General features: G+C 36.8%; 3 protein-coding genes across 3 annotated transcripts in view; all 3 read right to left on the reverse strand.

Annotated features, from left to right (window-relative positions):
* LOC137408130 (A disintegrin and metalloproteinase with thrombospondin motifs like) overlaps nt 1–27,104 on the reverse strand; it is a 54,386-nt gene that overhangs the window by 107 nt on the left and 27,175 nt on the right. The gene's annotated exons all lie outside the window — the stretch shown is intronic.
* On the reverse strand, nt 56–13,535 carry LOC137408126 (A disintegrin and metalloproteinase with thrombospondin motifs like). The gene is made up of 18 exons (XM_068094514.1): nt 13,329–13,535; nt 12,463–12,487; nt 11,501–11,700; nt 10,919–11,002; nt 10,545–10,707; nt 9,895–9,953; nt 9,142–9,291; nt 8,558–8,706; nt 7,580–7,623; nt 7,165–7,297; nt 6,810–6,998; nt 4,349–4,494; nt 2,710–2,822; nt 2,038–2,107; nt 1,254–1,375; nt 980–1,127; nt 317–484; nt 56–231 (listed from the first exon to the last, which is right to left on the reverse strand). The coding sequence occupies exons 1-18, from the start codon at nt 13,533–13,535 to the stop codon at nt 56–58; spliced, it is 2,346 nt and encodes a 781-aa protein (XP_067950615.1).
* Nucleotides 19,131–19,568, reverse strand: LOC137408127 (uncharacterized). The gene has a single exon (XM_068094516.1). The coding sequence runs from the start codon at nt 19,566–19,568 to the stop codon at nt 19,131–19,133; it is 438 nt and encodes a 145-aa protein (XP_067950617.1).

Genomic DNA, 27,104 nt, shown 5'->3' on the forward strand with positions numbered 1-27,104 from the left:
ATAACCAATGATTAGATTCGTCTCATGCCCGCACAACTTTATTGTAGCGGTGGTTTTACTTTCCAAAGGGGGAGTACGGAGGGCAGACTTTCCAACGCGTGGCGCAGCAATGCTGCTTAGTGAGGTCTTCCTCGCAATAGCTCTCCTGGTTCTGTTTGCCTTCCAGTAACTGTACACACTGCTTGCTATTTATAGTTGTCCTAGGGTTGTCTTGGCATGAGTCATCACAACCTGCGTACAGAATACATGTAGCAGATGTTGTGCTCACTATTTCAGTATGTAAAAGTTAGATGCTGCAAACAAGCTCCTGACTTACTTGGAGTTATCCAATGAAAACCCTTGCATACATTTCTCCTTGTAGCGCAGCAGTATTTGATAACAACGGGGTTGTCACACAGTCGTTTTTTGTCATCACTTGTTCTCAGCAGCGTTGAGCAATCTTTGCTGTCAATTTTCACTTGCTTGTTGTCGATGCATGACTTGCCTAAATGCATTTAGATGAGAAACTACTATATTCATCAGAGGTTCATAGGTAGTGAAACTGATACCATTACATGCATGCAAGTGGCTAATAGAAAACTAAAACATCTTCACCTAGTTTGGTCAGACATGAGAAAAAATACAAAAGAAGACAACTGCCTGAAGCTTATCCCTGTGAAATATTTAGTGCGGTGAAAATTTCTGTATCCCACCAGTATGCATTCACCTCTGTTAGCCACTGCTGATTTCTATAAAAGTGTTATTATGTTTTGTTTAGGTGATGGATTAATCAGCAGTAGAGAGTACTCGATGAAAAGTGTAAATAATTTGAAACGAAGAATATCTGTAACCGCTGCCCCTAATCCATGTTAGCTGTTAAGAATACAATTCAAATAAACTGGTATATCATAACCTCTTATTTTATACCCCAATTATTCGAGATGAGTTGCCCTCTCTCACCGTCAAATGCTACTTGAACAGACCCTAAGGCTAGACTTACCACATGCTATATCAGTGGGCTCTGTGTATGGTCTCTTTGTTGTGGTTGGAGCGATGGTGAAGATTTGGTCTGGAGGCGTTGGTTTTTGGGTTACTACTGCCTGTCCGTCACAGGTGATTGGATCCGCCTTGCAGTATTTAGAAACTGACTATAAACAGAACAAGTAGTGAGTTCATTTGACAGGATGTAAACAAAGTTTGCTATTCTAGCCTCGGTGCACTCATAAAGTGAGTTGAGTTATGAATTTAGACTCTTAAGTGGGCAGTTGCCCTACCTCGCAACAGTTGTCTCTGATAGGTTCAGCATTGCAGTATCGGGTCAAAGCATCAGCTTCACTCAGCAACTCCTCACATGTCTTGCCATTGATCAAGAGCCAGGTGTGGTCTCCTTGGCAGGCTGTAAGTTGCACTTAGACAATATATCTCACTGCATCTAGCTTATTGCAATATAATATACTTGGATTAATATTATGACACAATTATGTTAATAATTATATATATTTGTTATAATATTAAATATTTATTAATCATGCATTATTAATTATATTAATAATATATATTTAAATTTTTAACTCCATGTTTACCTTAATTGTTAACACTGCTCATATTATTTTTTAACGAAGTGTTTAACCATTTCCATTAAAAATTCAAGTTCCTGAATTTGAAAAAATTCAGTTATCTTGACTAACCTATCAGAATAGTGGTATCAAAGTGTTCGATAAACCAACAATATTATTGGATAGAACTCCAATACAGGCGCATTCTTTGCACCTTGTGTCAGTCTTCCAGATATAACCATGAGTAGTTAGCTCAAGCTGTCCTTGAATACTGTTCATAGACTCTGTTAAAGTACACTAAGGGTAGGTATTACCTTTATACAGTTTGTCATACACTCAACATATTCTGTGTTCGAAATGTTTATATGTGAGCTGAGCAGGAAAAAATTTTCAGTGATGTGTTTGATTTTGCTAGCATTGCTTAATAAGTTTTTTAGGCTGGATGCGTGCGGCTGCCGAAGCCTCCATCGACCTACATGTAAATATAATATACAAAACTCACATGGATCTTTTGGAACTGCTGTAGGTAGAGGAGCATTTGGGTTACAGACACATTTCCCTTGGAGACAATGCTACAAAAGTACAATAGATGGTGTTACAACAGGTTGTGTAGTAGAGGGTATTACAACCGGGTGTGTAGTAGATGGTGCAACAACATGGTGTTCAGTAGATAGTGCTACAACAGGGTGTGTAGTAGATAGTATTACAACAGGCTGTGTAGCAGATGGTATTACAATCGGGTGTGTAGTAGATGGTGCTACAACATGGTGTATAGTAGATGGTATTACTACAGGATGTGTAGTAGATGATGTTACAGCAGGGTGTGTAGTAGATTGTATTACAACAGGGTGTGTAGTAGACGGTATTACTACAGGGTGTGGAGTAGATAGTGTTACAACAGGGTGTGTAGTAGATAGTGTTACAACAGGTTGTGTAGTAGATGGTGCTACAACAGGGTGTGTAGTAGATGGTGCTACAACATGGTGTTCAGTAGATAGTGCTACAACAGGGTGTGTAGTAGATAGTATTACAACAGGGTGTGTAGTAGGCTGTATTACAACAGGGTGTGTAGTAGATGGTATTATAACAGGGTGTGTAGTAGATGGCGCTACAATGAGGTGTGTAGTAGATGGAGCTACAACAAGATGTGAACAGCATAAGTAACTCAAGATACCCTCTGTGGTCCACAGTAACTGCCATCTGCTGGAGGTCCTTGGCTTCTACAAGCTGTTGGAGAGATACTGCAGGCCAGGCCTTGACAGAGCTCATCATTGCCTTTGTTGAAACCTTCATAAAGTGAATATTAATGACATTTAAGTTGAAAACTATAGAGTTTTACAGTTTCTTAGTCGAAATACTGCTAAAGACTGCACCTTGTTGAAGTGGGGCACTTAACAAGGTGTTCAATGTACAGGTAGTTCACAAACAAACATGTGTATTAACATTCACATTACTCTGATGTTAACATGAATTTTAACCTACGTCTTAACACTAATGTTTATAGAGTTTTGTTGAAAACTCTTAACTCTATTCAGCACATAGGATTATACGTGAAGTGGTTTCACAGGTTACTATGCTGGTTGCAATTTATATAGAGTACTGTGAAACCTAAATGAACATGTCAGTACTATTTCCATACCACCTTGTTGTGCACAATAATTATGAATGTAGTAAAATATGAAAAGTTACCATATGATAGAAAGGAAAAGTGCTGAGCATCAATCGAAATGTGACAAGAATTAGTATAATATGGCATTATAAAATAAAATAGTATAGGCAACTGACCTGTAATCTCTTGTAAATAATCTTATGGTACTTGACAACAATAATTTGACAATTTAATAATTGACAATAGTAATTTATATCTAACTGCTTCCTACAAAAGCTAGTGAAATTAGGATTAGGCCATCCTGACTCGGCATGGGCTCCAGGAAAGCTAAAAGGCAGCCACACTGACCACCGTCACTGGGCTGCAGATGCCAAACCAATGACTATGGCTCCATCAGGCTAGCTAGATAATTATGTAACATCATTCTATAATACTGCTTTTTCATTGACTAATAAACTTTTTCTACAATGTCACTGTGCATGTTAATATGAATGTTAATCTTTGTGTTAACATTCATGTTATTGTGCATGTTAACAATCATGTTAATTTGCTTGGTAACATTCATGTTACTGTGCATGTCAACATTTATGTTAATCTACATGTTAACATTCATGTTACTGTGCATGTTAATATGAATGTTAACGTGAATATTAACATGGAAGCTCTAATATTTCACTAATATTATTAATAGTAATGTCAGTAGTAATGATGGAGAAGATTATCTACTTACAATCAAATACCAGAGGCTACGGTGAAGGCTGCTGCAAATCTAACATTTACTCTCGCTCCATGAGTGTTCATAAGATACTGTGTAAATCATGCAAACTTCACATTAACAGTTTTAATGTTGAGTAAATGGAAACTTATTCAAGAGTTTGCTGCATTCAAATGAAGTATCTGTCTCTAACGATCCAGTATTATCACCACTAAACAAAGGCTCACAAAGCCATGGAATTGGTTTACTCAGAAAGAAGCATCTTAGTCATAGAAATAATAATAAAAACAAATGGTTATTTTAATTTTACATGAAAAACAACTGATGTTTGTACACCTTGTTTTACATGACATTTAGTATTGTATTAGCTAAGAACAGTTACTTTGAGCTCATCTCTAGATAGTTCTATGGCCTTTATTGTAGTACTGTACTCAGTTCAGAGAACTAGATGACACTTTGGAAAGGTGCCAAGAAGTTCAATAGCTGTACCTGGTAGTCTGCATTGTAGTTTAGATGTTGGGCCAAAGAGTACTTTGCACTGGTTGTCAAGTCCGATATCAGATCCAGGTGGCTTGCTGATCAAACCATGCTTTCCAGGTGTAGGCACCACATGTAGACAGGCTGCTTGTGGCTGTCTGAAATGAGGCAATTCATATACTGTAAGCAAAGACTGGTTCGTATCGAGCTACCTTAGAATCATTACAACTCTACTAGCTTACAAAAAGCCAAACAGATCACAATATATTTAAAATAGTTTGACTATTCTCTCCAAAAGCTCAGGTCGATAAAACTAATGCAAACCGTAGACTAGCATACCAAATCACGACTGCAATACCTATACATGTATGTCATATGACACGACCTATATGTCATATGACATGACCTATATGTCAAGAATGTGTGTAGTAATGTTATGGTATGTTGAAAGGTGAATGTTGATAACGCGAAAAGTGATTATGTAAATGTCACTTTGAGTGTTTTGACAATACTCTAGGCTCAGAAATAATCTAAAGTTATATGATAACAATTTGCATAAAATTTTAATTGCACTTTTAATGTCTCTTGTTATAAAATGCAAAAGTCATTGACGAGAAGGTGGTAAGATTCCAGTAGCTCAATCTATACAAATCATAATCTTTCCACTTTGTTTCGATGTAATCAATGAATGCCAAAACTAACTAGATGGTTTTTGCAAACTTTTTAAGTTACTCTTAAACCAAATTTAGATTTTCAAATATTCATTAATATTATAAACAATCAATAAATTCGTAATATAGATATGATGTAAGTCGATGATAAAATACATAAATTAATAATATTGATATTAGATAAAAAATAAAAGTTATATATAAATCAGTAATGCAAATGATAGTATAAACAAATACTGTCACTAACAAGTAAACGAATAACATAAAAAATAAAGAAGGGCATTTACAATACTCAGCAACTAATTAAAATGAATTCTTTTTGGATTAAGTCAGCGCTAATCTTTTGAGATTACTCGCAATTAAATATGATGAAAGTGTTATGAAGTATGAGGCCTATGGGAGAGGCCTATGGGAGAGGCCTATGGAAGAGGCTTATGGGAGAGGCCTGTGGGAGAGGCCTATGGGAGAGGCATATGGGAGAGGCCTATGGTAGAGGCCTATGGGAGAGGCCTGTGGGAGAGGCCTATGGGAGAGGCCTGTGGGAGAGACCTATAGGAGAGTAGAGGTGGAACGAAACACAAGACATCTCGAGTATCGACCTGTCTCGTATCGGTCTTGTCTCGACTTAACTATTGCCAAACTCGACACAGGAAATAGAACTAAAGCGCCTGCACACGGTTGTTAAAACATGGCTTTTTGCGGTAGCAACAACTCCATATATGGTAATGGATTGCGGGCCACTGCCTTTAAAGTTATACCCGGTCCATTACTACCTGTTGCTATTGATTATGTTGGCCACCGAGTCTAATCATGTAGTCTGGACAACGACCCTGTTAATATATTGTAGTTCGGTTTTGTGCCCTTAAAACAGATATCGGGTCGTATCTAATTACCCTTCAGATAATCCAATTTAAAAACTAAGACTATTGCGGGTAAAATGTCTGTATTTTATCGTATCGTGTCTAAACACCAAATGCCCTTTATAAAATTCCAACCCCTTTTATATACTACCAATTGCGGGTAAAACTTGCCCGGACACGGAGAAACGAACGAAAGGCCGTGTCGACCATAGTCCGTGTTCGGTTAACAATGACGTTATTGTTAGTTCAATATAAGAATATACATGTACATGTATACAGTAATTCATATAATTTCACGAGTACAATTTAAATATAATTCACTTACTACAGTTAATACACAAACAACACTTAACATTAATGAAACGATAAGAATGAAAGTGTGATCGTGTGTTCTTTTAGTTGCGGTATTTCTTTGTAGAGCGACGGCTATCGGTTTCATTACACATTACATTAAAAAGTAAGACCTATTCGATAGATGGTAAAATATACATGTACAAAGCAATATGTTTATAATAATTATTATCAATCAAGCTCAAAATTCTTAGAATATATAACTTCGGTATTTTAGAGCTGTTTGTGTTACTTTTGTTTACAGAAACTACATGCATATCACTATTAAAATGTTGTATTTAAATCGTTTACACCAGGTGAAAATTCAATTTAAAAAGAGGTTTATCACTTTTATATATACTAAGTACGCTAGTACTTGTAGTGAAATCATCACCAAATGCTCATTATTTTACTGTCTCGTGTCTGTTACACAGTAGTCTCGAATTTTTACAAGACAGTGTCTCGAGTCATGTCTCGAACTTAAAAAACCTGTCTCGTTCCACCTCTATAGGAGAGACCTATGGGGGGGGGCCTATGGGAGAAGCCTATGGGAGAGGCCTATAGAAAATGGGGCTCAGCACTTGGTGTAAGAATGAGTCAAACAGCACTTACTTAGAGAACCAGCGCAGTTGATCAATCGAGCACTGCGACCAGATGAAGTTGTTTGGATTAGTCTTGGTAGACACAGTTTGTCCCATTAGGTAGCCATCTGTATATGAGCATGACTCAGCTCCCGGAGAACCTGCTATTTGTGGTGTCTCACTCGCATCAACAGTGTCTCCATCCGCCAACATTCCAAGTCTAAATGGTATACGTGACCAATGTGATTGTAGCAGTGCTCCTAGAGCATGTTGCGGGTGCTGTTATAACTTCCCATGCATATCAGTCAGGAAAATAAGATACCGGTACATCTAATAACATACATACATTTTGTTCTACTTACATCCTACAGATAATGGCTACTTACAGCCTGCCAATGCTCTTGACTGCTATTTTCACTCCATGGAAAACTCCATGATCCTCGAACACACCGATCTTTGCTGTTTGACTATTGCGAAACCTTGCACAAGCTCCTCCCACGGGAGATGCACTCACAACAGCTGCAAGGAAGTAGAATTTATAAAACTATGCTAAAACAAATCGAAGCAATTGGTAGGCTATCGTGGTTGTTGTGTGTCAATTTTATAGCAGGTTGATTTTACAAAGAAAAACTAGTCTGACAATATTTAGTATACTATTCGTTTATAGAGGATGTCATAGTAGGTGTCATAGCAGGTGATATAGCAGGTGTCATAGCAGGTGTCATAGCAGGTGTCATAGCAGGTGTTACTCAAGTCTCTTTAAAGAGAACAAATACTTACACCTATTATTCATCTACGTACCTTCTTGGCAGCTTCCGTCTGACTGTGGTATGCACAAGTCGTAACTGTAAGTACATCATACATACAATTAGACTACTCATGCCAACGTCATCACAACAGCTAGCTACAGTTTTAGTTAAATATGTGAATATTTAGACAATCGAAATGTTAATCATTATATTTGGATCTAGGAAAAGAATTTGTTGTTCGCTAGGCCTAACCTACAACATGGAAAGCATCAAAACTTGTTGACAAGGATTGTTCACACAGAGAACGCAATGTTCAATCATATTACAGGAATAGTTATATTCAACTAGCTGATCAATTTTCATGCTATACGGTTTTGAGATTAGGTGATAGATGGAAAGCAATAGCCATTAGGAAAAACAACTAAGATAAGTGTAGGAGCTGTCAGGAAAAACAGCTCTTGTAGTGAAATGCTTGCAACATGCAAGTCTATAAGATGGGCCAGACAATTTACTCGCTCCCAGTCCAGCTGCCTACCAATTCAATATCTCCCTGCTAGTGTCCTCTACTCTCCGATAAAAATCACTCAGATAGTCTGTTGGTTGCGTAAAGCCATTTTGATAATTTAAAAAACAGCAGGTCGAATGCTCCCTAAAGTCTCACTTCTATAAATTCAAAACCTAATTTTTTTTATAGTCAATCATTGACCAATCAGCCATTATTCAATCATTAATCTATTAATTACTAATCAATAATCTATCAATAATTAATCAATAATCTTTCAATAACTAAACAATTATCTATCAATAGTCTATCAATCATTTATCTAAGTAGATAAGATAATCTAAATTAATTAAAGATTTTGCTTACAATTTACTATTATTTCAATTCATCTTGGCATTTCATGACTTTTGTGTTCACATAAAATCCAAGTAACCTTAGCTCATAGCAAGAAGATTTGCTATGTAATAATTAGCTGGGTCTTCCAACAGGGAAATTGTGCTACCATTCGCTGTAATAGTGCATACTCACTCAGTCATGAGCATTAGGATGGCATAGTCTGTTCCAGTTGCAGACTTCTGCTGATAAGCATATGTTGCAACATTGAACAGCACTTTTGTGGCATCTACAGATTGCGAATCCACTTTTATACTTTCTATCATGTTGCATGCACTCGATGTCTAAAATAATAAATATGCTTATTATTTTTCAAATATAAGATCAAAGGCTGACCAAAATTTACTTCAATTATTTTCAAAAAAATTGTAATTAATAATCTTATTTATTTTAATTATTTTTATTTTTTATCTTCTCAAAGAACACAATTGATCACAAGATCACACGATCACAAGAACCACTATCTATAGCCTGAGGTGCACTAAGAAAATCACAGAAGTTGTTGCTTTGTATAATATACAAGGAGTTACATACAGTAAGTAATGGACGACACGCTACATCGTGTCCAGGTACAAAACAAATAGAATCTAAGTCAGCAGCTCATACATGTAAACATAGTAAACATTGATGGCTACTTTATTGTCTGTCAGAATCAGTTCTGTATTGACAGCCAATAGAAGCTTGAGAGAGAAATCGCAGCAGGTAAAAAGAGAACCAACCTTGCAAATGGTAATGCCATAAATGCTGATAGCTACACTTGGCCAGGCTAAGGGTGCATACAGCTGGTTGACAGAGTTGTAGAACTGTTTTACGTATTTAATGACTTCATCTTCCGTTTTTGCCATCTTCATCCATAGCCCATAGTCGACCTACATATAAGTAAAGTGGACCTATATACTGCACATCATGAAAGTCTAGTCGACCTACATATAAGTAAAATGGACCTACATATTGCACATCATAAAATCCTAGTCGACGTACAAATACCACCATATGGTTAGAGTAGGTGAAGATGTGTCCCATGCGACATACAAGTACATTTGATACCGGTTTGTACCAGCATATGACAACATGTCAATGAGCATATGACTTGTGTGACATATACACTGTATCATGAACATATCAAGATATGAGGGTAAAACACTGGCGCTTGGATACTCCTAGGCACTATCTAGATCAATTAAGTCTTCTTTCTCCCTCTCTCTCTCCCTCTCTCTCCCCTCTCCCTCTCTTGCTCCCTCTCTCTCCCTCTCTCCTCCACTCCCTCTCTCTCCCTTTTCTCTCCCTCTCTCGCTCCTTCTCTCTCTCTTTTCCCTTTCTTTCCTCTCTCTCCCCTTCTCTCTCTCTCCCTCTCTCCCCCCCCCCTTTCTCTCCCCTTTTTTCCTCTCTCCTTCTTTCTCTTCCTCTTGACTATTTTTTCTCTTCTTTTTCCTTGTACTCCCTGAACCAGAATGTAGTGTGAATACACTTACCACCACTTGCACTGGCACATATAGTTTCTCTGGTAGAATTGCTCTTTTCGCTCTAGTGTCTAAAATAGAATAATTATAAGGCAACATAGTAAACTTTGTGAAGTTTTATTTTGTTTGCTTTTTTAACCTGAACTTGGGATGTTTTTGCACAAAAAATTATTTAAAAATTATTAAAAATTATTACCTATACCAACATTTCAGAAAAAAATTTAGTCAAACCATGAATATGTTAAGAATATTTTCAAGTTTATTTGCCTAAAGAAATATAAACATTCATACTTAAACCAAAATGTTGATATTTCTAAGGAAAAAGTGTTTATTCATACTTTTCTTTTACAGAAATCTGACTAAAACTTACAGAAAATGTTCACAAAGCTCAGAAAATCTACAAAACCACAAAATACTAAAGATTTTACTTTTGTTCCATACTTTAAAGCAGCAGAAAAATAACGTTTTTAATTTTTGGCTTAATTTAATGAAAATGTAGATAAATCAGAAATATGCGTTGGATTTTTTTTATCTTATTTACATTTTTTTTATTAGTTTAAAAATTATGACAATAATAGATAAAAAACTAGAACACTAAGTGGCATCTTTCTCTTGGGCAACAGCACACATGTCTGCTTTGCTTGTTATACATAAAACCATACCAAGTCTTGGCACTGCTTTTGGTTGTGGCGTGTCAGCTACTCTGTACACAACATGGCGCAGTCGAGAAATTTCTGGTACTTCAGAGAAGTCGTTATCAGCTGTGGGAGGAAGGGTGATGTCTCTTACCGGCTCAATAATGAGTCCATCACCCAAGGAGCCACTCTGTAAATACCATGAGCTTGCTATCAGTTTAAATGTAAACAGTTTTCTAGTACGGATCGCGTCGTAGCCAAATATAATAGATCAAGTTTTTTAGAAGATACACATGTCAGCGATTGCTGTAATCGCTCTCTCCTGGTGATGAATTTATTTCCTTGCTAATTTAAACTTAGACATACTTGTATCTAGGTACTAGACTGTGGGTTATACTCACCAGTTTAGCCTGACCTTCGATGTCTTCTACCATGATAGAGGCACCCCTGCTCATGTCAGAGTAGAGTTGCTGAAAGGAGTCAGTCTGCAAAAATAAAAAGAGCTAAAGCCTTAATCTTTACTATAATAATAACCGTGTCTGTCTGTCTGTCTGTCCATAGATATGGTTGGAGGTTGAGAAAAAAAGACACATCCTACAGGATTCACACTAGAGACAATGAGCTTCACCACCTCGCATGCTTTCACCTATACCATTCCCTATCACTGTGTTTTAGAAATACACCATTTAGAAATACACACCATTCACTGTGTAAAATACTGTGTTTTAGAATACTTTTACACATTCCTACTATCTGCGCTTTATGGGCATAACTGATGACCTCTCATAGCACACCATGCTGCCAGGGTATTAGTTTACAGGAACTTATGAATGCTGGCATGAAAATGTTTTTATAACTGGTGCGCTATAGTAATATTTTCTCTTTGGTTCAAGCAGTCTGACAAAAAGAAGTGCAACTAAGTTGTCAGCTATTAGAAAACACTAAAATATTACTCCTCATGAAGGATACTTTGTATATCATACCCTGTGAGTCCAATCATCCACCGTCGGATTGCCTTGTTCATCCTCACCATAGACAAACACCGGTAGGTTGGTTGGTAGGAGACCCTCAGTTTTTTGTAGGTCCAAGTCTATTTCTTTATCGAAGGCCCATAATTTATACTTTCTTCCACCTTCTTCCCTCTTTACAGATGGGAGTTCCACGACGTCGACAAATGTCTCTTCTAAGAGTCACACACCCAAGCATAGAGAAAAGGCTTCTACTGTAGCTTTGTGAAAAAGTGTTTATTGCACTGCTGTTACATGCAGTCAAACCTCAACATGCAAAATGGCTCCATGCTGATGTTTATTTCATCTTACAGCAATCATGCGCTAGAGAAATATTTCATAACAATGCATTGCATTCTGGTTAATTTCTTCCAACATACTCTAACTTACTCAAACCTACTCAAACCTACTCCAACCTACTCAAATATACTTCAACCTACTCCAACATACTCCAACCTACTCAAATATCCTTCAACATGCTCTAACTTACACAAAATTATTTTATTTTATTCATTCCTCACCGGTTTTTACTGGTTTTATTTTGAATTCCACAATAACTTTTCTTTTTTACGTACAAAACTATAAGGTTTTGAAAAATTTTCGATGTCAAATGCTGGAATTATATTATATATCAAATCAGATAATCAGGTAATTAAAGGATTGACTGTATAACACGCTAATATTTATGCTATATTTAGGTATATCTGCTAACGGCTCGATCAAGCCGCTAGTTACATAATCGAGCATGTTCATAATATTTTATTGCATTTGTTGATAATTATTGATATAAATTTTCAAGGAATACAATGAAATCCTTCAAATGGTAATAATTAAAAAATTATTAATCAACCCAGTTATTTTGTAGAATGAACATGAGAAATAGCCGTGTAATGCCTAAAGGTAAAGCTTGTTGCACCAGCAAATGCTAAACAACTTACCAAGGACTCCAGACATGGGAACTGCCTGCAAGAAATTCACATACAATATACAAATCTCGACCATATATCAGTTGAAAGAGTCTTTATACAAACATTTTGTTATGCTAAAGATAAATATACTTACCATAGCGGCAGCGCCAAGGTCAATACAGTTGTCCAAAATTCGATCTTCATTGTTGTTTTTGTTTCAATACGAGCGTGTCCAGCTCCTTTTATAGTAGCCACCTTGTTTCTGTTGTTATCATGTAGGAACTCTTCTGTCAGCTTATCTTATGGGAACTTTCACATATGGCAACTATGTTTAAAAAACAGTTTGCACTCCAGGTTCCAAGAACTGGAGACGTGATATGGTTCTAGCATTTCACGTCTGTTCCGTGTCCTTTGTTTGCTTTCTAAAGTTGTTTTTTAAGGAAATTGTGTATGCAAGATCTGATATAGGCCTCAAAGCTGCGGATTCTCACAAATTGATGATAGAAATAGAGGGAAGTGTTCAGTTACTGTTAGTGAAGATTGTGAGGTTCAGTTGGCTATTTAGGGAGTGCACAGTGTTGCAAGTTGTTTGTGAGACATGGCCGTGTTGAACAAGGCTCTGTGACCAGAGCAACTCCAGTTTTTGGAGTGGTAAATATAAAGTTTTAAACATGATAAACTACATTAATCATGTTTACCACTTTTATATTTTCTCAGTTCTGCTTCAGCAAAGTTATTATAGTTCACTTTTTGTAAAATTATTTTCATCCTTTATTCAATTATGTTCTCCTACCCATACTGGATGGGTAAAACATGTTTCCTAGTTTCAGTGACGTTCTCCTACTCATACTGGATGGGTAAAACATGTTTCCTAGCTTCAGTGACGTTCTCCTAACCATATTGGATGGGTAAAACATGTTTCCTAGCTTCAGTGATGTTCTCCTAACCACACTGGATGGGTAAAACATGTTTCCTAGCTTCAGTGATGTTCTCCTAACCACACTGGATGGGTAAAACATGTTTCCTAGCTTCAGTGATGTTCTCCTAACCATACTGGATGGGTAAAACAGGTTTCCTAGCTTCAGTGATGTTTTCCTAACCATATTGGATGGGTAAAACAGGTTTCCTAGCTTCAGTGATGTTTAAATACAGTGTATTCCAAAAATACTAAAACACACGTTAGACAATTAAAAATTTGCTTTTTTACAATTTCATTATTTTTGAAATTTAGAAATATATTTTAATTGTTTTCTTATGTTTTTCCAATTTTTTGATCCAAACTTTTTTGACAATGCAACGCACAGACTTCATATAATTCATAGAATTCATATAACCACAAAAACGAAGAGTTATATTCTCTCTGAAGGGTGGATGAAGTCTGACATTATCACCACACTATTAGATACTCCTTCAAAAAGATTGTCACAAGCATGGGGATTAGACAAAAGGGTTTGGTGAATATCCTCTCCTTTTATCACCCTTCTTACCACTAGACATTTCCTGTATAAAAATGGCTGGCTGGAAGGTTAGCACATCATTGAGTTCTTAGCTAGGTCTATTAATAGACAGCCCGAGCGATGATAGGTTGTGAGGCGTGAGGCCCGTGGCCCTAACTTCTAAATATAAAGAAGTGTTGGATTGCTCTGTGAATTGTTGAATGGCCAGCCATAGCATATATTCAGTAGGGTTGCCATAGCATATATATACATACTTGATCAGTACCTGCTAGCATGACCAGCATGACCAAGTGCTAGCTTAACCACCTGAAACTTCCACAGAGTTCCTTGAGAGTCAAATTAGCTAGGAATAGCTTTTCAGTTTGTCACCTTTTGCTAGCATGGGGCAACAACTCCGAGTGTACTATGATAAGATAAACAGATTCAACTTTTTACGCACAAAAAATAATCTAGAGGTCAAATTTACTGCAGAAAGTTGATCAATGATTGTAGAGCTGTTATCTTAAGTTGTTTCCCTTGTCCTCTCTGTTTAATCTTACCATCAATGACAGCTATTTAGACTCTTGGCATGTGCTGGTTGGTGGTTGTTGTCGGAATGATACTCACATGAGATTGAAGCAAAGAAGGAACCGGTCTTCTCCTCCACTAGCATTCATACTCTTCCCTCTACTCAGTCTACTGAGTCGCTAATTTCTCATTTAACTTTTCGTAACTACCTGTAACTGTCATGACCTCAGACAATAGCGCAGCCTGGGGCTCACTAACTCGATTATACAACAATAACTGCACTTTTGCCTAATTCGACTGTGTTAACCGGGATCAAAATTGGTCGATTTCGATCTTGAAAAGACTATTAACTCGACATTGAGCTCCATCAAATTCAGTCATTGAGTAAAAACTACACTTTTAATATTCAAAGCAATGGCCTATCAACATCTGTGAACAATCATCCGCAGTTGTTTACTGGCAATGGCTGCCAACCACTGACAATGGCTGCCAACCACTGACGATAGCTGCCAATCAGTGACAATGGCTGCCAACCATTGACAATGGCTGCCAACCACTGACAATAGCTGCCAACCACTGACAATGGCTGCCAACCACTTTTACATTTGTATCAGTATCGAGTAGTACCAGTATTGTCGTATTCAAGGTTTTGATGGATAGCTTCTGCTGGAACAGTAATCTTTTTTTATACACACACTTCTATGCAATAATTGCTATTAATAATTCCGCATATTCAGGATTTTTGTTTTGTTTTCTCAGTTTGTATTAATTGTATCATCACCAAATCATCTTTTATTGTAATTGTAGCAAAACATACTTAATTTAGCCATTACTTGCTAATTATTTCACATTTACCTCTAAACCTTTTTATAGTAGTTTTCTTTTATTTGACCTGCACAAAACACAAATAACCTCATGATATGAAGTTTGAAAGTTGTTTGACAAAATCCGAAAACCTTTACAGTTGTTTTTATTTTCTCTCTTAATTTATTTCAATTACGCAAAACACTTTTCTCATGATATGTAGTTTGAAAGTTAGAATGGCAAATGTTGTTATATGTTAAATACAAATCAATTTTCTGAACAAAGACTTGTTTATTACCCGGGCAACACCGGGTAGCACATCTAGTATGTACATGTATATATAAATCCCAGTGTTTGTTGCCTGTCATTCGGTCTGTCTATCTATAGCGATTAGTATCTATCTGTGACAACTCCGTATCACGGGAGATTCAATCTCGGAGCCTCCCGATCAGGCAATTACCTAACCAATTAACTTACACAAGATGCATTCGGCTCATAGGGTGATATGAATTGTTATCTGGATTAAAATACGCATAACACTCTGCATTATACAATGGAACTAAAGCTTGCTTTCACAGCTCTTGTTAGTAAGTTAGCTTATTAGCTTACTCAAATTGGTCTTTGGCAATGTGCCAGGATAATAGCAAGTGGCAGGCAACTACATTACCTGTCACTATTTATAAGCTGTTTTAATACCAGTGCAACACAGGACATTTGGCTAGTTCACTCATATATGATGACCATCTTTTGAGGTGAGCAGCAGACTATGTACACTTTTATAACAACTATTTTGATAGTCTCCTCCATCTTAATGCTGCTAAACCAACAATGAATTCATTCATAAGAAGACAACTCCCTCCAGCAATGCTTAGGTCTGTAACTATCCATGGGTTAATTAACGAGCGATTGCGGGTCGAAGGAGATACTGTTAGTTTTAAGGTTACAGGATTCTGCAGCCTACTGTCTTGACATTCCTATCTTACAGTCTACTTCTGCTGCAAGACTTGAGAAGAGCAAACTGATGTACATAAAACCGAAGGTCAAAGGTTACGCTGTAAAATTTCTGGTGATTATTTGAGGAATTCTCGGTAATTAACTGTAAGCCTGTTTCTCTGTTGACTTTTCATACTGCCTCTTTTCCACCCACAGTTTGCATATTCCTATCCGTTCATATCAAACCCCATTCTTGCCTTTTGTTACTCATATATCTTGGTATTTATTAGCAAATATGGTCTCAACTATTCATTAATTCTAGCTCTTTCTTTAACTCAACTTTTCGATGATGTATTGAAGATGAAGTAGTCAAAGCAGGTAACTAGTCAACAGTGAAGAGCTTTATCCAATAGATTGGAAGGCAATATGTCTCTGTTTCTGTGTCTCTGTAGAGTGTAAGATCTTCCATGTTCTTCTTCTTCACCATAAGATTTCTTTGTCAGTTTATCTCTCATTAGGAGGACATTGGGGAGGTTTACTTTTTTTCTTCCTTCTTTAATATTTCTCTCTCGATATGATCCAGCCTCATATCTCTATCCACATAGACCTCATCTCATATACTTACTTTCTCCAAACTATTAAGAAGGAGTTCAACACATGATTGGAGAAAACGTTTCTCAAAGGCTCCTGTGTAGCTCAACAGGAGCCTCAAATCCTAGCAAAAAGGAAATCATTTGTGTATCTCTGAAACAGGAAGATAAATAACACGAGTCGAGTATTTTGGGAAAGAGAGCTAAAAATATTCTCAAAATGTTTGATGGGACTACATACCAAAGGTTCCCTGAATAAATCTCAAACCCTCCTGTTAAGCTTTGCAATCATAAAGGACACCAACAAGGTCAAGGTCTACTGTCTACTTTTTTGTATAATCTCCAATAAAGCGACAGCAACACTAACAAACAAAAATAACTCCCATTTGCAGTTACTTTCAAATCGATATCTGTATTACTGTCCATACATTTAAAAAAGGACAAAATTCCCTTTGAGATGCTGCCAATTCTTTTATAAGTTAAGAGAAGACAACCCTTTTAAAGCTCAAGTCAAAGCACGAGTCTTACCTAAATTTGCATATAGTTTAAATTCTGATGTTCTGTTTCTGCAATCAGTTTCCTGTTTGTGTTTTTAGAGGAGTTATATGTTTTGATGACTGTATAAAAACCCTAGGTGCTGTTGCTTAGCAGTCAACAGAAATAACAACATGGTGGCTGACGAAAATATTCATTTGAATACTGTCTGTAGATGCCTTTCCTTAAACTGTCCGTCTCACAAGCACAAAAGGTACTTATTAATTTAAGCAAGCTTATAGCAGCAATGGCAATTGAAGCGCTATGTCAAAAAATTTTAGGTATATATTCCAATACAATTTTAATTACAAAAGATACAAGGAATAGAAACATAAAGCTGAGAGCTGGCATAGCAAGTACATAAAAGCTGTTTCGCTTACATAGCTCTATTTCTCACCTGCCAACACACATTTAAGAAGGTTTTTTCACTTAAAGTAAGCAGACTTACATACAGAGTTAAAAATGACTTATTGAAAACAATACCTTTTACAAATGTCAGCCATTAAGCCTGTTACATAGGCAAAACTGGACTCAGTTCAGTAGATACTAAGATTAGGAACGTCTGCTTGTGATTGAATAAAAATATAGTTTAATAAGAGTATAAAAGAGCAAAGACAAAGCGAAAGTGAAATATGGAATTCTGTTAAATAGGTCAAGGCTGTTGAATAGGTCAAGACTGTTAAATAGGTCAAGGCTGTTAAATAGGTCAAGGCTGTTAAATAGGTTAGCACTGCATTTGCAACACCTAGTTTGGGTCATCAGTTGGATACTAATAATATTTTAATAATGTATTAAGTTGAAAAATATTAAGCAGAAGAAAGTGTAAACACAGAACGAGTTATGAATAAAAAATCTGCTTAGAAGGTGCACTTTGGTTCGGCTCCTAAACACAAGCTTTAAGCTAATTGTTACCTGGTAACACTAACTCGTAGCACAACATGATTTAATAAGCAAAAACACAAAAGTTGCTGTGAGTTCAAATCCATCAGAACGTGGAAATTATTAGTTCGAAGATTTCAATGCATTAGCTGAACGCACCTAAAGACACAAGACCAACTTAGAACTATATACAAATGTAGATAACTACCTCATTCTTTTCTGAAGGTCAATAATCGTTGGTTTCAATTGTTTAATCTCCTAATCACTGGGCTCACAGACTAGATATGGAAAGAACAATAAACATTAAATATGAGCGAAATTTTGAGTACAAACAATATGAGTAAAAACAAAATTTTTACAGATTTTATCAAAAATTATTGGTAGTTTTTTATTATTTGCGATTGTTTTTTATGTTTGAGGTGATCGGACTGGCAAGATATGCCATAAATGCCCATAAAAAATGTGTGGGTGAATGACATCACTAGTTGTTATTGTTGTGATAGTTGATTGCGTTCAAGTTAAAGCATTACCGGCGCTTTCTAATGAAATCTACAAAAAACTTGTGTAAGTTCATTTTTGAAAAATAGCCACTCAGCTTCATAATAACAACCTAAAATATTTAATTCCTCAGCTTTGGCTCTAAGTCTAGCGTTTCTCCTTTTGCATTGACTGGACACACAGACTGGTTGACATGAATTGATGACCAGTCATGCCTCCCATCATTGAAATAAAAACTTGTACCCTAGAAACTAAGTCAGTGTCTAAATGTATGACCTTGAACTTTTAAAACTATGGAGAGACTTGTATGCTTTGCCATGTGTTCAGCTGTGCAAAGAAAGGTTTGTTTAAGAAATGATGTTTGTGTGAAGGGTTGTGCGAACAGGTATGTGCGAAGAAATGATGTTTAAGAAGCTGGATGAAAGATTTAATGACAAAAATGTCACAGCTGTTAGTAGCCTACTTTGTTGGCTAACCTCAATTAGTCGATTTTCAATTAGGCCAGTGAGCAGTAGTACAGTATAATTGTAGATCTGCGGCTGCTGCCTCTTCTTATCCTTCTTCTTATCCTTCTTCTTATCCTTCTTCTTATCCTTCTTCTTATCCTTCTTCTTATCCTTCTTCTTATTCTTCTTCTCATCCTTCTTCTTCTCCTTCTTCTCCTTCTTCTCCTTCTTCTTTCCTTCTTCTTCTTATCCATCTTCTCCTTCTTCTTATCCTTCTTCTTCTCCTTCTTCTTCTCCTTCTTCTCCTTCTTCTTCTCCTTCTTCTCCTTCTTCTTCTTCTCCTTCTTCTCCTTCTCTTTCTTCTTATCCTTTTCCTTATCCTTCTTCTTATTCTTCTTCTTATCCTTCTTCTTCTCCTTCTTCTTCCTGAGATGAGTCATGACAAGATCATTGTCATTGAACTCAAAACCTCTAGATTGGCCAGTCATTCGCGAGTACAGATATCTGCCGGTGCTATGTTGAGTTAATCGTGTAGATAAATTTCATTGTGTTCAATCTGAGAAAAGAAATCTAGTTCCTTATTTGCCAGCTATGGAAGATCACGAATACACCGCTAAATCGAAGAGACAGCCTACTGAAACTAGTACTAATAATTTATGCAAGAGACAGAAGGATGTAAGTGCACAGGCTATTCCATCAACTGCGAAAACCGCAAGAACAAACTTTCAAAAGAAAAGGGCATAACATTTCACAAGTGAGTAGCCTGTCTTGACAAACTGTTGTTTTTGTGGAGTTGTCCCCCATTGAGCGGAGCGAGCAAAACAACAGCTTGTCACAATATGCACTGCACCTGATGCATCAGCTGCACTGAAAGGGAGTTGTTCTCTTCCATCTATGCTGCTTGGCTGCCATGTTATGTCGGTCGCTCCATTAGTAATCATAACGGATTTAGCCCAAAAATTTATGTTAAACAAAAGATAAAAATGTTTAACCAGAGTCCAGTCTCTGTGATAAACTTTAGTAAAACTAACAGCTAACTTTTGCTAACTGAGTCAGCAACGCTAGCAACAGAATGTTCATTGTCTATACCTACAGACAGTCTAGAAAGGGGGTCAGCTATGGTCTGCCTACCTGGCTTATACACCACTTCATAATTGAACGCTTGCAACCAGAGAACCAATATTTCTATGCGTGGAATAGGCTGAGATGTAGATCTGTTAAAAATAAATTGCAAAGGCTTATCTGTTATGAGACAAAATTTGATGCCAAGTAAAAACAATGCACAATGTTCGCAAGCTCAAACCAGCGCGAGGGCATCGCGCTCTGTTTGTGAATAGCGTTTCTCTGTTTTTGTGAGGCTTCTGTGATCATAAGCAATGACCCTTTCCATGCTATCTACATTTTGACTGAGAACTGCCCCCAGACTATAAGGGTTCGTATCAGCAGTTATGCTCATCTTGGCATTAGCATTAAAGAAAGCAAGTGTTTTACTGTCAGCCATAAGTGCTTCAATCTTGCAAAAAGCAGCATTTTGCTTTTTTGCCCCAAATAAAAGCTGTGTTTTTCATGGTCAATCGCAGCAAAGGTTTGGCATGCGTAAATAGCTGTGGCACAAATTTCCCCACAAAATTGGCTAGCCCTAGAAAACTTCTTAGCTCAGATACACATCTTTAGGCACTCTAGCATCTGCAATAGATTTTAATTTCTTTAGGCAAATTTTCACACCTTTGCTTGAAATATTGTAACCTACACTTTGTCTAAGCCAAACTGACATTTGCTAGCATTCGAAGTCAATCAAAGGTGCTTTACTCTCTGCAAAAATTTGTGTAACCACTCATCATGTTCTTGTTTACTCGAGCCATAAACGATAATATCATCGGCGTAGCTCTGGCAGCCTGTCAAGCTAGATATAGCCTTTGGTATTTGATACTGATATATTCCCGGGGCTGAGACAATTCCAAACATGAGCCTTTTGTACCGAAACAAACCAAAAGTAGTGATAAATGTAGTGATACTTTTAGACTGGTGTTCAAACTAGCTTCTAGTTCAAACTGATAAAAACCCAATTTCAAATCAGCTTTACTGAACACTTTAGCCCCATTCAGATTAAACAGTAACTCTTGTATGGTTGGAATAGGATGCCTTTCCCTCACAATTGCCTTGTTGGCTTGCCTCATGTCTACACACAAACGAATGTCATTGTTGTCTTTTGGCACTGTGACAATAGGACTAATCCAGGGAGTGGGACCTTCTACCCTCTCAATAATATCAGAATCCAAAAGCTCATCTATCCTAACTTGGCTAATTCTCTGTGTCCAAATGGCATGCGCCTTACAGGTTGTGCAACAGGTTTTACTATTGTGTCTATCTGCAATGAAACCCTGTAATCTCTTAGACAACCATCACCCCAAAAACATTGAGGGTACTTGTCAATCCATGGCTTCACACCCAGACCAGTAGAGCCACCTGAACTATAACTGTTCACCCCACCAGCCAACGGACCAACTCTCAACAAGCCCAAACATTCAGCTGAGCATTTGCTTATCAGTGTGGCATCATTACCATTGAAAACGTAAAATACAGCAGTAATAAAATTGCCATTAGCAGGAACAAAAATATCAATGTTAGCCTGACCAAGTAAATCAAGATGTTTAGAACTACTACCATAAGCGTACAGTTTTTTGTTTGTCTGAACTATTTTAGCATTTACTAACTTTGCTGTACGTTTGTCCATCAGGTTACAAGAGACACCTGAGTCTATAAGTGCTTGCACAATCACATCAAATAATTTGACTGAAACCTTAAGAATTAAATGAAAACACCTCACCAGTGGTGTTGATATTAGTGTCAGTAACAGCAAAAAAGTGTCTGTATAATAGTTGTGTCCTTGTTGTGTAGACGACTTCTCAGAAATGCTATTTACTCTCTTTTCTCTTGCTCACAAAATTTAGAGTCGGCGTAATGTCCTTTCTTTTTGCACGCTTTGCAAATTCGGTCTCTCGCTAGACAGTTTTTTGATGACACCAGATACTTTGGAGACTTGCATCTGTAGCATATTCTGTTACCATCACTACTAGCCGAGCCAGAAAATTGTTGTCAAGATTGAACACGCTTTTTATGGCTTTTACCAGATTTACTAAAAATTCTATTTGCAGTATTGTTACCACCACTACTGGAAACAGCACTATTTCTTTGTGCCTAGATATCATCTGCCTGTTTAACTATAGACTCTTCCGTGCTTGCTAAAGCTAATACAGTGTCCAAGCCTAGTGTTGATCCTCTCTCCAACAACTTTCTCTGAAGTGTTAGCGAAGGGCATTTCTCAATTACCTGGTCCCTAATCATTATGTCTCTTTCTTGAAACTCAAAGGTAACAGCTAATTGTTTCAGCCTAGGGACGTATGAGGCAACAGTTTCAATTCAATCTAGCCCGTCTGAATACAAATCGTTCATATGGTATGTTTGTCTATGGTGTGATAAATAAGTCAAGAGCTGCTATAGCCTTAGGATATGCATCACCGTCTGTTCCTACCTGGAGAGTATTGTATATATTCTGCACCTCCTCCCCAGCACACTCCAACAAAATGGCACGCTTTCTCTCGGCATTTGTTACACCACCCACCTCAATGCAATACTGCAGAGCACCCTTCCATTTCTTCTACCTCGAACCAACAGTCAAAGGGTCAGTAGACACAAAAAACAGCTTAACAGTATTGTCAGAAGCACAAGCCATTACAAAGTTCGTTTAATCCTCGTCGCCAAATTGTTATATGTTGAGCATTTGAAACACTGGTTTATTTTAGGCTTACAAATTGTGACTTGCTTTATTGGCAGCTGAAGCTGAACTGAAGATATGAACATTATGCAATATGACAAATATACAATTGTCCTGCACTCAAACAGGTGCACACATCATAACACATATATCTAAATTTCTTTCAGAAACCTCAAATAGCACACAAAACAGCAGCAGCTGCCACAACAAGTGCTTATGAATAGGCATGATGTCTGCAGCTTATCAGAAGATGTTGTGAATCTCTCTAGTGATGCATCTGTGGCAAATGGTTCTTTGCAGTATTTCTGCAATTTGTTTGTTGTCATTTTTGTTGAAATAATCTCATAGATGTAATCCATTTTGCATGCTTGATAAAAAAAATGTTCATTAAGCGTTATGCCTAAGATGTGTGTGAATGACTTCCAGTGAAAATTGCCACATTTTCATTTTACATAGCGATATGATAGCATTTTGAGCTGTTTTATTTTCGCTTATTTTATTAGTTGTGTTGTTGTATATTAAGGGTACTATGTTTATGTGAATAAGACATTCATTTTTGTTGATTTTATGTAATTGTTATAATTAATGCTTTCGTTTAGGTGGTTGGAATAATAATCCTACTGTTACTCAGTTTAAGGCTACCTTTCGCAAATCTAGCAGCAGATGTGGTGCAGAATCAAATGCTAGTAAGACAGGTAATGTTACTGCTCAAAACGAGATTTTCATGATACTGGCTACTCCAGAAGTCGATCAGTTTGCGGAGCCCACAATGATTTCAGATGTCGAAACTTCTGTTATAGGTAACAGTATCGTCTAATATAGCTGGCTACATTGTGCGAAAGCTAACTAAAGCACTGTCGTGACATTTGCCGTCAGTCGCTGGTTACCATTAAGTCAAGTACCGACATCTCTATACTCTACTCGAACTACAAAACAATGGAGGATTGGTGCGTCCATCAGACGGTGTCATCGGATCCTGCTATCTGCAGATCGATACTTCTGTATTAATGCAAAGCTAAATCCAATCCATTGTGTGGTGTATATTATCAGTAGTGTAGGATCTAGTGGTGTGCTATGCCTTGGGAAACACCTTACGGACACAGCAGATGGCATATCCAATCACTGCGCTTCATTGATGAGAAACCTACGATCGATTTATGATCTCCGACAGCATGATTATGTTAAAAGTCGTACATTCAAAGTACAAGGTGCATCTTTGTGGCATACAATACTAAAGTAGTACTTTTTAAAGCCCAGTAACAATGTAATCATTGTAATATTTATCTGTAGCTGTTGTTGTAATGCTATTTCTAATCTGATTTAGTTCTAAGAAACTCTGATGCACCTTGGCTCAGTATTCAGTGATATACAAACCTCATTTTACACAGTTTCTGTAACGTGTATGTATAGGTTTAATTATCTGATAACACTAATTCTTGCATTTCCTTGCTTGCATTATTTTTATTATCCTCTATTACAACTGTTTTTAATTTCCGTTTAGTTGTTGCAGTAGTTCATTCCATCTTTTACAGATACTGTATTATACATATCATACATTGATAAGCTATTATCACTTAAATCTTGAAAACAGTTTCTGTTTTGGCAGCATATGTGTTGTTTTTATCGAAATACTTCATGTGCTAAGTTTTTCCATATGCATTTATGCATAAGTAATATAAATTTTAATATAATGGAACAATTGTTATTTGCCTGAATACATCATTTGCTGAGTTTATAATAAAAAACTGTAATACAACAGTTTGTATGAATATTATGGTCCACCAAAACCTAATTTACATCCACTTATAATTTATTATATCCTACTCCATATATTATAAATAGATTTTCTTCTATCAGGGCACTCTAAACGTTGTATAGGAGGAGTTTTTATTAACACCGAAGGAGAAAGTAACTATTCGGCATGTACGTTTCTGTCATTTTTCACTGTTTGTTAATATACGTAACTAGTACACGATTAACTCTCCAAAATGGCGCATGCGTTACGTAGAGCTATCAGTGTAAAATGGTAACAGTAGTGGTTAGAGATAAACTTGTAAAAAATGTTAATGGATTTTAACAGACAGACAGTATCGGTAATTTTCCATTATTTATCATTCGCGATTGTTCTTGGTGTTTGAGGTGATCTGACTACCGGAATGCTTCAAGATTAAAATTGACAAAACTTAATTGCGTTAGCGCGCTCAGAAAGAAAATATGTCAATAGTTGCTAACATTGCTATACTTGATATTGGCTATTGCATTTTAGTTGTAGCGTTATGCATCTCCATTCTGTCGGTCTTTGTGTAACTGTAGACGTCATAACTGCACTTTTGCTTGATCTGACCATGTTAACCATGATCAGGTTTTGTCAATTTTCAAACATCAAGAAAAAATGCAAATAATAGAAAAATATTGATATTTTCCGAATTCTACTAAAATTTTGTGCAAGTTGATCTTTATGACTTGTTTGTCCGCTATTTCTCCAAATTAATCACGATTAAATCATTTCTTTTAATAATTTTCTGTTTGGTGTAAAGCAACAACTAGCTAACTGTCATCACCGCTCAAAGTAGCAGAAAAAAGGCAGAACTATTACTATTTTTAAAACAGAGTAAAGCTGAGTTGTCTGGCTCTAAAATCTAAAGAGCTCTTGGGTTGCTGCTGGTGTGCAACCTGTGGACATTTTGAACCCAGGTTGTTCTCAAGATATTGTCTCATGAAAACCTAAAAACTGGAAACACCCTTCAGCTCCGTTTATGCATCCAAATTTATGGGTCATGCTCAGCAATTAACCAGCTTTACATGCAAACCGCAATCACATTCATCAAATCAATTATTCAACTAGCACTGGAAATTATTTTGATGCCTGTTTTTGTTTAGACAGGTTGTGACCTCATTAAAGTTATTGGGATGTATTCCATTAGAGCTCAAAACAGCACATGGCTTTGTTTAGAAACAGACATATCTGCTTCCAGTTTTGGTCGCGCAACTTTCTACTACACTGATGGGATTGCCATGAACTGAAAAACTGTTATCATATAGAGAACACAGAACTGGAATTGTTAGAAACAAAGTTGTTCTCTTTCAAATGTGACATATGATAACTCCAAAGAACACAATAAACGAAAATGAAACACTTGTCATGCGCAGACTTCCATTAGCAAATGAAACTGAACGTGACATGTTGTACCTCCTACCAACAGGAAGCAAACAGCCCCTCCTACCAACGGGAAGAAAACAGGCTTTAAAACAAACAAAACACTTAAAACAAGCCTTTGCCTTTCATAGCTAGAAATAATTTTTGTAAGTCGAAGCAAAATTTCTACCAAATTTCGTGATTTCAAAATTTCGTACGCAGAGTCTTTTGTAAATTGAGGTTCACTTCATTTTTACAGGTTAGTGGGTTGTTCTAGGTGAAGTCATCTCTTTCGCACAAATGACTGTGGAACCAACGGGATTGTAAAAATGCTTATAAAATATGATCACCGTAGGCACAGCCCAATAATACAATTAGGATCTGGTCTATAATATTAGGATCTGGTCTATAATATTAGGATCTGGTCTATAATATTAGGATCTAGTCTATAATATTAGGATCTGGTCTATAATATTAGGAGCTAGTCTATAATATTGCAAATAATCTACAGTAGATAGTGAGTAGTCCATCTGTTCTGCCAGTTACAAGCATGAATGTATTCAAGGTGACAAAAAAACTGAGCATGATTTGATTATCACTAGCGTCTGGCAGCATCTACATGGAGTATAGAGACGGGAAGAAACTTCCAGTTTTTGGGGGTGCGGCAAAAAAACAAAGGGAGTATTCAATGACTAAAATAAACATCATTTACCATGTAAATTCTTAACATCATCATCGAAATTAGAAATATCCAGTTTTAGCAGCAACAACACCAGTATTTGGTCGTTGAGATTGTGTCAGCTCTTAAAACAGCAGGAAAGTATTTTATAGTCATGAGTTTGTCAGGTAGCTGACAGTAACTGCGTTACTTACAAACCTCAATGGAGGTTAAATAGAAACTGCAATGTACCTAAGCAGCGCCAAACTTCTAATGATGTGAGAGTAGATAACTCCTACTATTGCTATAGTTCATCGTAGGCTATATTAATCCGGTACTAGGTTGGTCTGTCTCACTATTAATACACTTTCCTGTCTTAGCATTTGATAACTCACATAATCAGACTTAGTTCTTCACCCCATCACTTCTGTTATTTCCCAGAGTTAAGTTCGAGG

This window comes from Watersipora subatra, chromosome 11, assembly GCF_963576615.1.
Source record: "Watersipora subatra chromosome 11, tzWatSuba1.1, whole genome shotgun sequence".
Lineage (NCBI taxonomy): Eukaryota > Metazoa > Bryozoa > Gymnolaemata > Cheilostomatida > Watersiporidae > Watersipora > Watersipora subatra.